The 15,422-nt window shown below is 46.4% G+C and overlaps 1 protein-coding gene across 2 annotated transcripts in view; it reads left to right on the top strand.

Annotated features, from left to right (window-relative positions):
- Positions 1–15,422, top strand: part of Vimar (visceral mesodermal armadillo-repeats) — a 68,242-nt gene that overhangs the window by 39,634 nt on the left and 13,186 nt on the right. For both annotated transcript variants that reach the window (XR_013317759.1, XM_077678852.1), the window contains exons 13-14: positions 9,310–9,489; positions 10,868–10,996. Coding sequence is in view for 1 of the 2 variants with exons in the window: in XM_077678852.1 (XP_077534978.1) it covers positions 9,310–9,489; positions 10,868–10,996 (309 nt within the window). In the remaining variant the exon portion in view is untranslated. The remainder of the gene's footprint in view (positions 1–9,309; positions 9,490–10,867; positions 10,997–15,422) is intronic.

The following is a 15,422-nucleotide window of genomic DNA, read 5'->3' as shown; positions in this document are numbered from 1 at the left end:
GGTTATAAAGTAAGCAGGTTGGGAAGCGGTGACCTTCTCCTAGAAGTACAAGATGCAGCTCAGTGTGCCAAGTTGACGAAAATAACCACTGTTGGCGACAATCCTGTGAGCATCAGTCCCCACCGATCCATGAACACTACCAGAGGTGTTATCTCTGATGAAGACTTTCTGAACTTGTCTGAGCAAGAACTCCTGGAAGGGTTCGAGGGCCAAAATGTTGTGAATGTTCAACGAATCAAAATACGTAGAGATGGGAAGGAAATTTCGACCAAGCATGTAATCCTCACATTCTCGACCAGTGTACTGCCCGAGTCTGTCGAGGCAGGCTACGTTAAAATCCCTGTGCGTCTGTATATTCCAAACCCCCGACGCTGCTATAAATGCCAAAGATTTGGCCATGGTTCACTGAGCTGCCGAGGCAAGGCAGCATGTCCAAAGTGTAGCCTCCCCGACCACTCGTCTGACACCTGTGAAGCTCCACTCCACTGTGTAAACTGCATGGGAGAGCACGCCGCGTACTCGCGCTTGTGCCCGCAATGGAAGAAAGAAAAAGAAATAATTGCTCTGAAGTATAAGGAAAACATTACCTTTAGGGAAGCACGACAGAGACTGTTCCTGACACACACTAGCTTTGCCGATGTAGCGCGACGGGGGGCGGCGCTACACTCGGTTCGAGTTCCCCTTGGAACCCTCCCAGTGAGGCCCCAAGGGACACCCCAAGCCCCCTCAGTGCCGGTGGCTAAGGCCACTGCACATTCCACAAAAGAAGCGTCAAGGGCTGCCCAAGCACCCCTTGATGCCAACGCTAGGCCCCTTGCTGGCACTGCAGTGCCGGTCCCTGCTGAGAGGCAGGCTGCCGCAACCAGCCAGCCTAGCCCTGCTGACGAGGCTTCGCAAGAAGCCATGGACACAACGCCAAGCCCTCCGTTGCGTGGTACGCCGATAGGGCGCGGCACGTCGCTCGACCGTTCAAAGCAAAAGACACCTAGGGTCACGGCTCCTGGGAAGGTGTCTTGAGCCTGGGAGGGTGACAGCATGGCACTTCCTTAATCCTTGTTCAGCATAAGCTGATGGTAACTGATAATGTAGTTCAATGGAACTGCAGAGGCCTCCTGAAAAACTTGGACGATATCTATGAATTGCTGTCACAACACCAAATAAGTATTATGTGTCTCCAGGAGACACACTTGAGGACGAACCAAACTAACTTCTTAAAGAACTACTCTGTATTTAGGAAAGACAGGGATGGCTGCATGCATCCCTCTGGAGGAGTTGCGATTATTGTGCAAAAATCAGTGGCATGCCAGTTCTTACTGCTGAAGACCAGTTTAGAGGCTGTAGCCATACGAGCCATTATCTTTAATAAACTGGTAACAGTATGCTCACTGTACATACCTCCAGACCACGGGCTCTCCAGTATGGAGTTTGAAACATTAGTTGATCAGCTGCCAGAGCCGTATCTGCTAGTTGGGGATTGTAATGCTCACCACCCACTCTGGGGTTCTGCACGCACGGATGCTAGAGGACGCCTCGTTGAAAAGTTTCTGCTATCATCTGGAGCATGCATACTTAACAAGAAAGACCCAACATATTATAACACAACACATGCCACGTACTCCTGCATTGATCTCGCCATAGCCTCTCCAGTTCTGTTTCCAGCACTCCAGTGGAAGGTCATTAATAACCTGTACGGAAGTGACCACTTTCCAGTGAGCCTCAAGCTTGTAGACAATAAACAAGACAACACTCCATGCCCACAAAAGTTCAAGGAGGAGGCCGCAGACTGGAAAAAATTCAAAGAGCTCTCTGAGTATCACTACACACTTATAGACAACCTTGGTATTGATGAAGCTGCTGAGACTCTGACCACCCATATAATTGAAGCTGCGCTGAAGTCCATCCCCCAGACCTCTTTTAGTAGGGTTGCTAAGCCAAAACCTTGGTGGAATGATGATTGCAGGCAGGCCCGTAAGGAACAGAATAAGGCATGGGGTGTCTTGCGTAGGTGCCCAACGACTGAAAACTTGGTACTTTTCAAGCGGGCAAAGGCTAATGGCAGACGGATTCGGCGTATTGCGAAAAAAGAAAGCTGGAATCGTTTTGTGTCATCAATCACATCATATACTGACACGCGGAAAGTATGGAGGAGAATTAAAGCACTCCGAGGAAGTAACACTCTTACGTACCCTTTGGTCAGCACAAGTGGAGACACTTTACAAGACCAAGCGAATGCCCTAGGCAAGCATTTTGAGTATATATCAAGCTCAGCTCACTATTCAAATAACTTCCTGAGACACAAGAATGCAGAGGAACGGAAGATTGTACGTGAAAAACGGCAGTCTGAGGTAGGGTATAATTGCCCCTTCACTATGCAGGAGCTTAAAGTGGCGCTCACTACTTGTGGTAAATCATCACCAGGTCGAGACCGAATAACATACACCATGATTAAGCACCTGCACGACGACACGCTAGAAGCGCTCCTACTGTTGTTTAACAAGATCTGGCGTGCAGGGCAATTTCCAAAAGTCTGGAAAGAAGCTATTGTGGTGCCGATTCTAAAGGAGGGGAAAGATCCATCACTTGCAACTAGTTTCAGACCGGTCGCTTTAACCAGTTGCTTATGCAAGGTCTTCGAAAAAATGATTAACCGTCGCCTTATCTATTTTCTTGAGTACCATGGTATTATAGACAATCGCCAGGCGGGTTTTCGCTCTGGTAGATCGACAGCAGACCACCTAGTGGCTATTGAATCCTACATCAGGGATGCATTTGTTCATAAGCAGCATTGTTTATCAGTTTTCTTTGACCTCCAGAAAGCTTACGACACAGCCTGGCGTTACGGTATTCTTTGCGATCTGCGCCGCCTTGGAGTTTGTGGAAACATGCTCAACAGTTTGAAAGATTACCTTTCGGAGCGCACCTTTCAGGTTAGGGTTGGAAATGTCCTCTCGAAGATGTTCGTCCAAGAAAATGGAGTGCCACAGGGTGGTGTGCTCAGCTGCACCCTTTTTATTGTTAAAATGAATTCCTTGGGAACTGCACTGCCTCGCTCCATATCCTACTCGCTATATGTTGATGATGTGCACATTGCGTTTAAATCATGTAATATGTCCATTTGTGAGAGGCAAATTCAACTAGCTGCAAACAAACTTACAAAATGGGCAGATGAGAATGGCTTCTGTTTTAACCCAGAAAAAAGCACGTGTGTGGTCTTCTCTAGGCAGCGTGGTATCCGCCCAGATCCTGTTATTAAACTCAATGAAACACCCATAGCAGTAAAAAAGGAGCACAAGTTCCTTGGGGTTGTGCTTGATGACAAACTTTCATTCATTGCACACCTCAAACGCCTTAAAGTTAAATGTTTGGATACAGTCAGGATCCTGAAAGTCCTCTCACACCAGTCTTGGGGTACTGACACAAAGTGCCTAATGGCCTTATTCAATAGCCTTGTGAGGTCCCGCATCGACTACGGGTGTCTTGTTTATCAATCTGCCGCGAGAACAGCACTAAAGATGTTAGACCCTGTCTACCATCTTGGCCTTCGTCTGGCTACAGGTGCTTTCCGAACAAGCCCTGTTTTAAGCCTGTATGTGGAAGCCAATCAGTGGTCTCTTGAAACACAGCGGAAGTACACTGGGTTGAATTATGCTCTAAAAGTGACATCCTTGACCGGACACCCGAACAGCACTCTAGGTAACCAGGCAATCAAGCTTTTTGAAAAACGACCTGCCATGGCTGAGCCATTCCTTCTGTCGGTGAGGGCACTGGCCGCAGGCCTGGGAATATCCTTCACTGACGCTCAGAAAACCAGCTTTGCTGACTTTGTCCCTCCATGGGATCTCTGCCCTATCTCTTGTGATCTCTCTTTTATGAAGATTGACAAAAGAACCGCTCCAAAGGAATTAATTATGCAGCATTTTTTGTTTTTGCAGAACAAGTACAGAGCATCTGAGTTCTACACAGATGCGTCCAAGTCAGCTGGTGCAGTATCATGTGCTGCACATGGTCCCAACTTTTCCACGTCGAAGACTATGCCTGAAGCCACATCTATATTCACTGCTGAAACACGCGGCCTTGTATTGGCTGTAGAATATATTATTGAGAACAATGTCCAAAAGTCAGTGATATTCACTGATTCTCAAAGTGCTGTGCAGGCTTTAGCGTCAGGAAAGTTACAAAAAAATCCAGTTTTTAATCAATTGCTAAAACTACTGTGCTCAGCCCACAAACAAAAACTTGAAATCACTGTCTGTTGGGTCCCAGGTCACTGCGGAATAGCCGGAAATGAGCAAGCAGACAGGAATGCTGTAACTGCAGCTCTTCGGAGTGACCTAGATATTCAAAGCGTCCCGTACGAGGATCTTAAAGCGTACGTACGTAAGAGGCTGCGTGACCAATGGCAGGAAGATTGGAATGGGGAAACAGCAAACAAATTGCACATGGTAAAACCCAAGTTAGGTAGATCGATCTGTGAGAAACGAGACAGGATCACAGAGGTTACTCTCTGTAGACTGCGCATAGGCCATACCCATGCTACACATGCGTACCTATTGAAAGGAACAGAACAGCCACGCTGCTTGAGGTGTGGAGGGTCGCTATCAGTCATTCACGTACTGGTAGAATGCAAACTACTTGAACCGCAAAGAAAGCTTCATTTTCCAGAATTGTACACACGCATGATCCCTCAACACCCATTGCTGTTTTTATCAGACGAGCCACTTTTCTCTACTAACCGTGTTTTTAAGTACCTCTCAGACGTAGATTTTTTAAGGTATGTGTCGTATCACCCATGAGCCGAGCCACCATCGCACGCTAGAACCTGGTAGGGCCACTCATTGCTACCGCAAAGACGGTGGCAAGGGGTGCACGTAGAAAATGCCTGTCATAGTGTCAAATGTTTTTACTTGGCCCTCTACACCAATTCTTGGCCCTCTACACCAACAGAAATCTGAGATACCTTTTATTATATATTCTGTACTTTATATTCTCACTTGAATAATCCTCGCCATAGTCCTGGCGCTCTTTGGCCTTGATGCCCTTGCGCCAAGAAAATCTAACATCATCATCAACTACTATGGTCTGTAATGTACTCACTGCCACACCATAAAAAGATTTCTCACAAATATTTCCCATAATTCTGCCAATTACTTAATTCGTTCACTACTTTGTGAGGCGTCCTTTTTTTTTTTCTCGTCTCCATATTCCTGGCCTTACTGGGAGCTGATCATTTGACAGTATTTTTTTAATATTGAGTGATGTTCCCTTTGGGCTGTAGTATGTGTCACATGCTCTGACCTGTGTGGTGGCCCAGCTACAGTGTATGAGGAAAAGGCAGGGGAGCAATTGGAGAGAGCTTTGCCGTTACACAGTGGTTGGTGCAGGGGCCGATAGTAGTGGCAGCACTGCTGTAGCCGACTATGTGACGCTCTTCCCTGGGCAAGATGTTTGTCTTTCGATTATGCGTCAGCTTGTTTTGTGCAGCTTTTCTGTACTGTTGAGCTGAAATGGTGATACAAACATGCTGCTCATTCTGATCAATGAAGCAGCAGTGTGGGGATCGGGGTTTCGCTCAATTGCTGCGCATGGAGTCAAAAATACAAGGGAGAACCAGTAGTTCAAGGTGCCTGCAGAAGCTGTACCGTGGGGCCCTTGTATAGCAGTAACAGGGCACTCACCGTGACTTGTGTGGCTTGTGAAACCTGCTGTGAACCACATTTTCTGGGGACTTTATTGTGCAGGATGTATTTCGTTGGCGGAAGTAACTATGAGTGAGCTTGCCTACAACAAGGAAAGCTGAACGGTGTCGAAGTATTCTGAAAGAGCACTCTGGTGTGCTTACTACTCAGCAATCTTATGATGTCTGAAATAAGCCAGGGGAAGTGGAGGTGCGATGGAACCACCTGGCTTACGAATATTAAGACACACACAGTTGAATTTGATCAACACCAGTAGTGTAGATGAGCCTTTAACAGTAGGCAGCCCATTCCAATTCTGCTAATAAACATGGAGGTTGCGAGGCCGGTGCACCAGCATAACTCTAGCCATTTGCAGAGAGTTAGGGATAGACACAACAGTAGGTAATACAACTCTGAATATGTAGCCTTTACTTAGCGAGAGCGTAGCACCATCGCAGAAGAGTAACTGCAAGTTTTCAGGGCCGCATTTTTTACTCTAGATGTGTACAGAGGTTCCCTCTCAAAGACGTAATATTCCTGCAAGGTACGGAGTCAAACTCGTTTGTATCAATCCGGCGTAGTTCGAATTATATTGCTCATATCAGGAGGCCTGGGTATTCCCTTAAATCTTTTTTTTTATATATCCATTGTGTATTTTATGTATCAAATTATCTGTTATATTGAACTACTTTCTGATCCCCATTGAGTTTGAGATATTGGTTTAGTGGAAGGTCAGTGTAGACATTTACCTAGTAATCATGCAGCAAAAGCTTTGTGACTGGCATGTGGACAGCGTGATTGTAAAGGTACGTGCTGCATCAATGAACCGTTGGGTCAGTCCACTTTGTGGGGAGCAAGTTGTGGGGAGCATCGAGCTCCATTGCGAAAAAACTGGTTGAGGAAAAATTATTGATATGTGCATAATGTGCAAGAATTTTGAGTGAAGTGCTCATTGCAAGCCATCGTGTATTTTTCACAAGTTGCCGAAATGGGCACCCAGGGTAACTTCACCATACTTTTAATTTTAGCAGGCGTTTTCAAAGTATTGAGCAATGATTGCTGGGTTATTTGCTATTATCGTCTCATCTATTTGACCCTAGCCGTGGCGCACATATGGAGGCATATACAGTTAAACCTTGATATAATGAGGTTAATGGGACTCAAGAATTGTTTCGTTAAATTGGGAACTTCGTTATATCTAGAAAGCATTATGCCTATGGTTGACTGTGTGGGCGGAATCCCAATTTGTTCGTTTATTCGAGAAATTCGTACAATTGATGTTCAATTTTACTATGTCTAAGCTTCAAAGCACAGGCTCGCTTTTTTTATATAACAGCTTGATATTATCTAAATGAGGGTTCGAAACATTACCTGAAATGGTTACTGGAATTTTTGATGCGGGAGGGACAAACTTCATTAGCACTGTTAAACCCCTTTCAGCCTCTTTCATGCCATGCCAGCTGTGCACCATTAATTCACACCGTGTAGTCAGTACAACAGGTGTCAAGGTGTCATACTTGACACAGCAGGTGTCAAATATGACAGATTGTTTAGAGTAATGTTGTAAAGGGGTGCAGTCAGGTGCAGTTAAAATGATGAAATGGAGCGCGCACCCATGGTGTTCGACGGCAGTGCCGCTGCTACTGTTGATGCCACGACAATCGGATGGAAAGCACAATTGTTCCAGTGCCTCTTTTACGTCGTAGCACCGCTGAGGCAGAGCAGCCTCCTCGCATTAACTGATTTGATTGATGCAAATGAAGAGGCTACCAGCCCAAACATTCTGGAAGCTGGTCTGCGTAGGTGAAAAGTAGGTGAAAAATAAAAGCATGTAAAAAAAGACTAAAGTAGCGTCTTATCTTTCTTTTGTGATGTGACATTGTGTAAACACCACTTCTCACTGAGTCATATCGCTGAGTTTAGTATTGCTGGGTTTTGTTTTGCTATGTTAATGAGTGTATGATGTTGCAAAACTCGCAAGATTACAAGCCACCCATGTTTCAATGTTTTCATTGTCACCGTTTCTCCTTTACATCTTTTCCTTCTCTCCGTTACTCGTGTTATGCCTGTATTTAGGTTCAACGTTAGGTAACCTTAACCAAGAGGTGCCCTGCTAGCTTTCAACCCAGCGTCCACACATCTAATTCCGGTCTAGCGCCATATCCTCCCCTAGCAACCCTGGGGATGTGCGAGTGAGTTGTAATTGTCATCATAACAACACCGCCGCCATGGAGATGCTATAATTGCCATTTCAACAATGTCAGGAGGCGCAGCCGGGCAGGATGCTTTCGTGGCCTCTTGAGTGTGACGCCGTTTTTGATTCTGCCTGCCCTGCCCGCCCCAGCATCGCCACCAGCCTCCTGGCCTTGCTGTGGCTGGCACACTGCCAGGCCAGGCTGGCATACGTGGCGTGGGCAATAAGACACCAGTTTCAATCACACTTGAAAACTTCAATGGTTTGTAGTACAGGAATGTGGATGTGCTCAAATGCTAAGTGCGGCGAGTAATCTACAATACAAAATAGCAAAAGTTGTAATCAAGCACAGTACACTGTTTTAAAGATCTTTGCACGACATAACTCCTATTGTTCAGCTTAGTTCTGTGGCATAGAAACGAGTTTCTCACCTTTTGCTACCTGGAAGTGAAAATACTTCTTCCTGCAATTAGGCCTAGTGTTCTTAGCATCCCCTTTTTTTTTTTTGCACCATAATGTCTCGGGAAGCAGACGCAAGGATTCTTCTACTATGTAAGGACATGTGTGTTGGCCCTGCCTTCGCCTTTGCTCCATCAGAGCAGCAGTTACAGTTATCGTGCCTGTGCGCAGCTAGCTGCGCCAGGCAGAGGCGGAGAGAGAAAAAGTGAAAGAGGGAGTATCATTTTATTTTCCTGGGGCCGCTTGTTTTAGGAGCACTACAATCTAATCGAAACTGGCAAAAAGTAACATCGATCTGCCTGAACGTTCAGCCTAACAACGGGCCAAAATATGTGAAGCTCATTGTACATCAAGCTGCCGATACTGATGGACGATGTTAGACCTCAAAGAATGATGTTAAACCTATTGTCGGGGCGTCGTATACTCACATGCCCCCTCACCCTGTTACACCAGGCCGTCGCACACCCACATTTGCAGCCAGTGAGGACATCAGGCCGGCACATACCTGCATTTGCAGCATCATGAAGCATTGCATCTTCATGACGCGTTGTAAAGAATGGGGACATTAGGCCGGCATAGCCGCCGTTTCCAGACAATGGGAATTATGACGACAAGTCCCCGGCTTCAGTGATCTCGCCAACTGAGCCAACTCGTGCTGACCAATTAAAAACGAAGCTTGATAGTCACCAGTACATTTATTGTCTAAATAAACACGACATGATTGCACGGCAATCTATTTGTATAAACATTGACAGGTTTAACTTCATGGTAAATGGTGCGGGCAATGTGGTATTTTTATGTATCTGTTTTCCTTTTCTTCCCTCAGCGTGCAACGCAGAGGTGCTGGTTATATGCCGGGTCAAAAATACCACACGCGCTTCTCTCATTGGTTGTCCACGGGCTTTTGCCATTTCTCACACCCGCGCTTTTTGCTGCACAGGACGGGCTTTATTCAGCGTGCCTCTATTTTTCCTGCGACAGGCGAGTCGGTGCGGCTGCTGGCCTGGATTGCCAAGAACAGTGCGTCATGCGAGGCCAAGGAGGCCTTGTGCCGACTGGGGGCCCTGCCACACTGGGTGTCCATGCTGTCCTCCGAGCACAGTGTCATGCAGGCGGAGGGCCTGCTGGCTCTCACACTCTCCCTCACCCCGTCGGCACCCCGTAAGTGCTGCCACCACTGACCTGCAACGTTGGGCAGGGGGCAATAGCTGGGCCCCTTGACAGCGTGAGGCACATCTGTAAAGAATGTGCCACTTGCCACGCGGCCCACCAGCAGCCAAATTTAAATTGCTAAACATGGTGGCGTCGCCACTCGCTCGGTTCATGCACAGTTGCTTGCACACCAGGCATTGTATAATCCACGTGTTTTAATTAAATGGGAAGCACTGCTGTGTGCTCCTTGCGTGGGCTTGGGGCAGGGCTGTACAACACCAGCAGTGGGCCACGGCTGTTGATTGACCTAGTCTTCTGCATTGAAGAGCTACAAAATCATTGTTTAATAGTACGCAGGAGGGGGGGGGGGAGGGGGGGCTAGTTATCGTGACCCAAGATTTAAAAAAGCTTAGTTTTTGTAAGTTCTTTATTATTCATTTTATGGGCAACATTGCATTTGTGAAGCTCTAAATACATTTTTTAGAACACCAATTCAGATTTTTTCCTGTAGTGTACCTTGTGTGGCTGTTTTTTCTGTCTATGCAAAAAGTAAAGCAGACGGGGGGAAAAAAACTCATTGCAAATGCGCGCTCACTCATGGAGGTCACAGCAATCTGGCAGCTGTCCTTAGCAAGCTTCTGAGAAGTGAACCCATTTCTGACTTAGCCCTGCAGTATAAGTTAATTTTGAACGAGTTGACACAGCATGCGGGCTTGTTGTTGCAGTGCACCAATTATAAATGATGAGGGGGAAAAAAAGCCAGTTTTGCAGTAAAAGTTTGCAAGTTGAATCAAAACGAATGACACAGCAGATTGGGCTATTCACAATGAATTAACACATTAAAAGTTTCTGAGATTTCTAGCCTACCTGCAAAAACATTCCTACTGTAACAGTGCCTTTTATGAGGATGGCAAGTGAGAGAAAGGGAGGGTGAATGCGTGCATGTTCACATGTGTGGTCGGGCACGTGGGACTTTTGTTCATGTTGAAGTGATGTGGAATCCCATAATGTTGGCTTCTGCCGTTGTAAATGTTCTTGTGAGAAACTGCTTATTGTTTTTTCTATTGAAGATGTGCAGAATCACTGAGCATTAGTTGCCAGTTAAGAAACGCATAGAATCTGTGTAAGCGTGTGGTCTATGCAAGCTTGGCTTAATGGGGGATCGTCTATATCTTGTCTAAGGCACTGTAGGCAGCTTATGTGGACCTCCTGGTGGTCTGCACACTTTACACATTTAATGAACTTCAGTGTACAGTGCAGGTATTTGCACAAGAGAACTGCTTATAGTTGCTGCTTAGCTCTGTTGATGCTCTCTTTAATTTTAATAATTATAATCTAGTGTCAGGCGCTTCAACCTTGTTCATGAGTATTTTTGTTTCAACGGCAGGGGCTGGTCTTGAAGACCTCAAAAAGACCGACGTTCTTCCTGTGCTTCGGTCTTTGCTCGAGTCTACGGAAACATCGCCCGAGGCTTTGCAGAATGCAATTGCTTTTACCACTGCACTGTCAAATCTTGGTAAGCTTTGTGTCTCCCTCTCTCTCTATCTCTGTTTATTAGAGAGCCATATGCCCTGAACCAGTGCTAAATATTGAAAAAGGATCTATAATGACTTCATCGTCATTAAGTATATATGTCTTGCCCGTTATGTAATTCTTTAATCTTCTTAATCTGATAAGGATGGAAATTTTTTCTGATATTGTAAAGTGGATTCCGCCAGCAAGTGCTTTATGCCCGTAAAGCACAAAGGAAGCATCACAAGTGGACAGAATTTGATTGACAAGACTGCACACTTTGAAATTTTTCTTGCTGCATTTTCTGTCCTTGAGTATGGGTAACTTTATATGTGTATAACACTCAAAGCACCGATGCTAAAAATTAGCATTTATATGACGCCTTAGTTTCTCTGAGTTTTTCTAGGTTAATGTAGGATTTCTTTGGGCCAGTGCCTCTGACAGTGTTCACACTGCTTTAGCTTCTACTAATGGCAGCCGAGTGAATCGTAAGTTTTCACAAGTTCCCTGTCGTGCCCAACTAAGGCTAGCAGAAAGTACATTTTCAGTGTTTCTGTTAGCGCTTAGATAATTTTAGCTCACTGTCATGTCAATGCCATCTTTTATACAGGGTGTTACACCGATAAATGGAACACATTAAAATTTTTTCCTGAGCGAACCGCTGCTCCGTTCGCGCTCAGATGTCACATAAAGGTCACATTTTGTGGTCTATTTTGTTTGAAACCGGGAACAACGATAGTACTGACATTTGTATTCTGAAAATAAATCAAAATGATTTTCTCCTATGAGAAAATGGCAGCCAATTTGGACGTGCAAGCTCATCTTGGAACGACGGCACCACCTGGGATATGCAAAAAAAAACGCGCGATGGCGATTCACGGTAGGAAGGAGCCAAATGATGTAGCAGACAGTCAGGAAACCTCTTTTGTAGATAGTCTATGATGGCCACAAATAGTTACATAAGAGGTCATACGGATCATATAGTAAAGTATTCCCGCGTTTCGTCGGTATATGTACCAGTTATCTGGTTTCAGACCATCTGTCGTCTGCTGTGCCAGGTGACATGGCTTTCCGAAATAAGGCTCACAATTTTTTTGTTGCATTTGTTGCTTTGTGCTTGTTTTAGTTTTTATTCTGTGCGTACATGTCTGTGCCTGTCACATAGCGCCATGAGATCATTCACTGCAGGCGAACAGGCAGCCTTCTCGTCTGCTGTGAATGATCTCGTGACGCCGTGTCACAAGCACAGACATGTACGCACAGAATAAAAAGTAAAACAAGCACAAAGCAACAAATGTGAAAAAATCTTGCACCCCTCCGTCTAACGACAGCGATAGTTAAACGCAATGCTTTCTTGTGATGGATTCTTTGGTTGGCCAGTCCCACACTGCAAGTACCTATGTGCTACTTTGGAGGTACGCACCACTTTTCTAGAATACCCACAGCAGCTCTAACGTTTGGGTTTGGGGTGTACGGCGTGAATCGGTACTTACTGCTTCGCGTTCTCTTCGACCGTGTTGAAATGAAGCAATCGGATAGATGCCGGCTTCATAATGTGAGGGACTCAATTTCGACTCCGGCCATGGGAAGCATTTTTTTTTTCACTTCACCCACGATCATTCATCATCATCCTCAGAAAAAGTTGGCTTTCCTGCAGGGTGTATTGGCGTACAACGGCATCAGGAAGGACATGAAAGGTATGCTTTAAAAAGAATTGTGGGCCTTATTTCGGAAAGCAGGGTAAGCCGGCACAGCAGTCGACAGATGATCTGAAACCAGATGACTGGTATTGACAACGATGAACCACTGGAATACTTCACTATGATTCATATGACCTCTTATGTAACTATTTGTGGCCATCATAAACTATCCACAAAAGAGGTTTCCTGATCGTCTGCTACATCATTCGGCTCCTTTCTACTGTGAATCGCCATCGCGCGTCCGTTTTGCATATCCCAGGTGGCGCCGTCGTTCCAAGGTCAGCTTGCACGTCCAAATTGGCTGCCATTTTCCCATAGGCAAAAACCATTTTGATTTATTTTTAGAATAAACAAGTCAGTATTGTTGTTCCTGGTGTCCAACAAAATAGACCACAACATACGACCTTCGTGTGAAGTTTGAGCGCAAACTGAGCAGCGATTCACTCAGGAAAAACTTTTGAAGTGTTCGATTTATCAATGTAATACTCTGTATTTACCATATTTGCACTAATATAATGCGAATTTCTTTCGCGCGATTTGTGCTGCCAAACAATCCTCGCATATATTCGGGCTCGAACATAGCGCGAGCTTTCTTTCTTCAAATACCTTCGTGCTTGGCACGCGCCTCGTACTATTATGCCTTGAACGTGAGCTGGGAACCCGCTGCTCTACCCTCGGATTTTGGTGGCCGAGAGCTCGCTGCTCTTGGCGTCAACTTCGGCGCCGGCTTCTCCTGAGAATGCCATTACCTACATTGGTAGTGGTCACATGAGCAGACGGTCTGGTCTGGAGGCGAGAGCTAACACGCGCGTGGCACAGCATTGGCTCCTCATTGTGCTTTGTTTTTTTTCGTACTTGCTTCTGCCTTCTGAGCCGCTGCAATGAACAAGCGAAATCAGTACACCGCCGCATTTAAAAAACGGGCGATCCTGCTGTCCGAAGAGCAAAGAAATTCAAGTGCGGCACTGCATCTCGGACTAAAGCGAGGCAACCATTTGAGGTTGGAGAAAGTATCGTGATCACATCTTTCAAGCTCGTAAAGCATTCCATGTACCCAAGAATGGCCGCTACCGTAAACTCGAGAATGACCTGGCAGAATTCGTCCGTGAACGTTGCGGCCAGATTTTGCCTGTAAATGCTGAGCTTGTGCAACTCAAAACCAGAGAGTTTGCACGTGAGGCCGGTGGGCCTCGTGACAACTTCGCATTACCGTATTTACACGATTGTAAGTCGACTCGAATGTAGGTCGACCCTCCAAAATTGCATCTCTCAAAAAAAAAAAAAAAAAATGCGAGCGCCGCCTAGAAAATTGTATCACAAAGCATGGCCTCCGCAATTTGCTGCCGGCGGCGGGCGCAGCACCGCCGGCAGCAAAGCGCGCAGGCGCCGCCGGCAGCAGATTGCGGAGGCCATGCTCAAAGAGAAGCTTTTCCGTCAACCCACACCGCGGCACAACCCGCTCGCGGTATGCGCGGTAGATGTTAAGAAAGAAAGGCTTTTGTATAAGCACCCGGAATAACCATTGGCTGTGGGTTGAGTGGGAAGAACACATTCGCTGCGAGATGACAGCCATCGAAGCAACCGGCAGCGGCCACTGCCGCGCGATACCAAAACAAACAACATGGCGGCTGACGGAAGCGGCCGCGCGCGATTTACTTTTGAACGCGTTCGGAAGTGTACTGAACAATGTGATATGATATGGGCTACGTTAGCGCCGCGTATTGAATCAAGGGATTCGCTAATACTCATTTTGTTTATTAGAGTTGAATAAAACACTTCTTGACGCGTTTTTGCACGCGATTCGTGCGCGTCGGCATTGCGCGGACGACTTTTTCACTCCCGCGGCGACGATTCCGCGCGCGCGGCACCTTCTACTGCTTTTAAATTCTACCAGTTCTACCTCGGCAAAACCAGCAAAACGCGCGCCGAGCGCGACACTGGGAGGAGCCTGACGACGCGCGCTCTTCATCAGGACAGCCGGCTGGCGCCGCCGGAGATGTTTATGCTTACCACGGTGGCGGATATTTGATTGGCGATTTCCCTAGCGGTGCGGATAATGCTTTATAGTGTCGTTTTCGACCATATTATCAGCTCCTTTCCTGCACAAACGTCTTCGTTTGTGCCTTCAGCGATATCTGAGAGAGCGGTTAGAAGCGGTCGCTGGAGCTACGCGCACCTCTTCACGAATGGTGCCGCCATGTTGCCGCCGCCGATCGCGTAGCGTGCAGCATGCGGGGATGCGGGTGGTATTCGCGGCAGCGTCAGTGCGGCGCATTTTCACGAGCAGAAGACGCCCCATGCGGTTCATAGTTTAGACCATAATTATGGGAACGAGGGTGCAAAGCTGTCCCCACCTCGTAGCACCCCCGATTTCTCGTTTCTCTTGCCGTTACTAGCGGTAGACGGTTCGACTTCGATTCTAAGTCGACCCCCCAACATTGGATTGTCAAATTTGAAAAAAGGGGTCGACCTACAATCGTGTAAATACGGTACTTCGTGTTATAATCGTAATCGTAATATATATTTTTTTGTCGTGTTCAAAAGGGCCAAAAGTGCCCCCCCTCGAGTTACATTCTAGGTCACGTTATTTACATGCAAATATGGTATCACAAGCCCATTGTTTTTTTTTCTTGCAATACTGGTGAAGCTGTGCAGGTTTTGACAACTCTACCCAACAAATCTTGGCAACAGCGTGAAAAAGGACAGGGGCAAAGGAAGCGAACAAAACTA

The sequence above is a fragment of the Haemaphysalis longicornis genome, unplaced genomic scaffold (genome assembly GCF_048455015.1).
Source record: "Haemaphysalis longicornis isolate Haplotype H1 unplaced genomic scaffold, Haemaphysalis longicornis Haplotype H1 scaffold_1, whole genome shotgun sequence".
Lineage (NCBI taxonomy): Eukaryota > Metazoa > Arthropoda > Arachnida > Ixodida > Ixodidae > Haemaphysalis > Haemaphysalis longicornis.
Note: the sequence above shows the minus strand (reverse complement) of the source record. Positions and strands in the feature narration are given on the sequence as shown.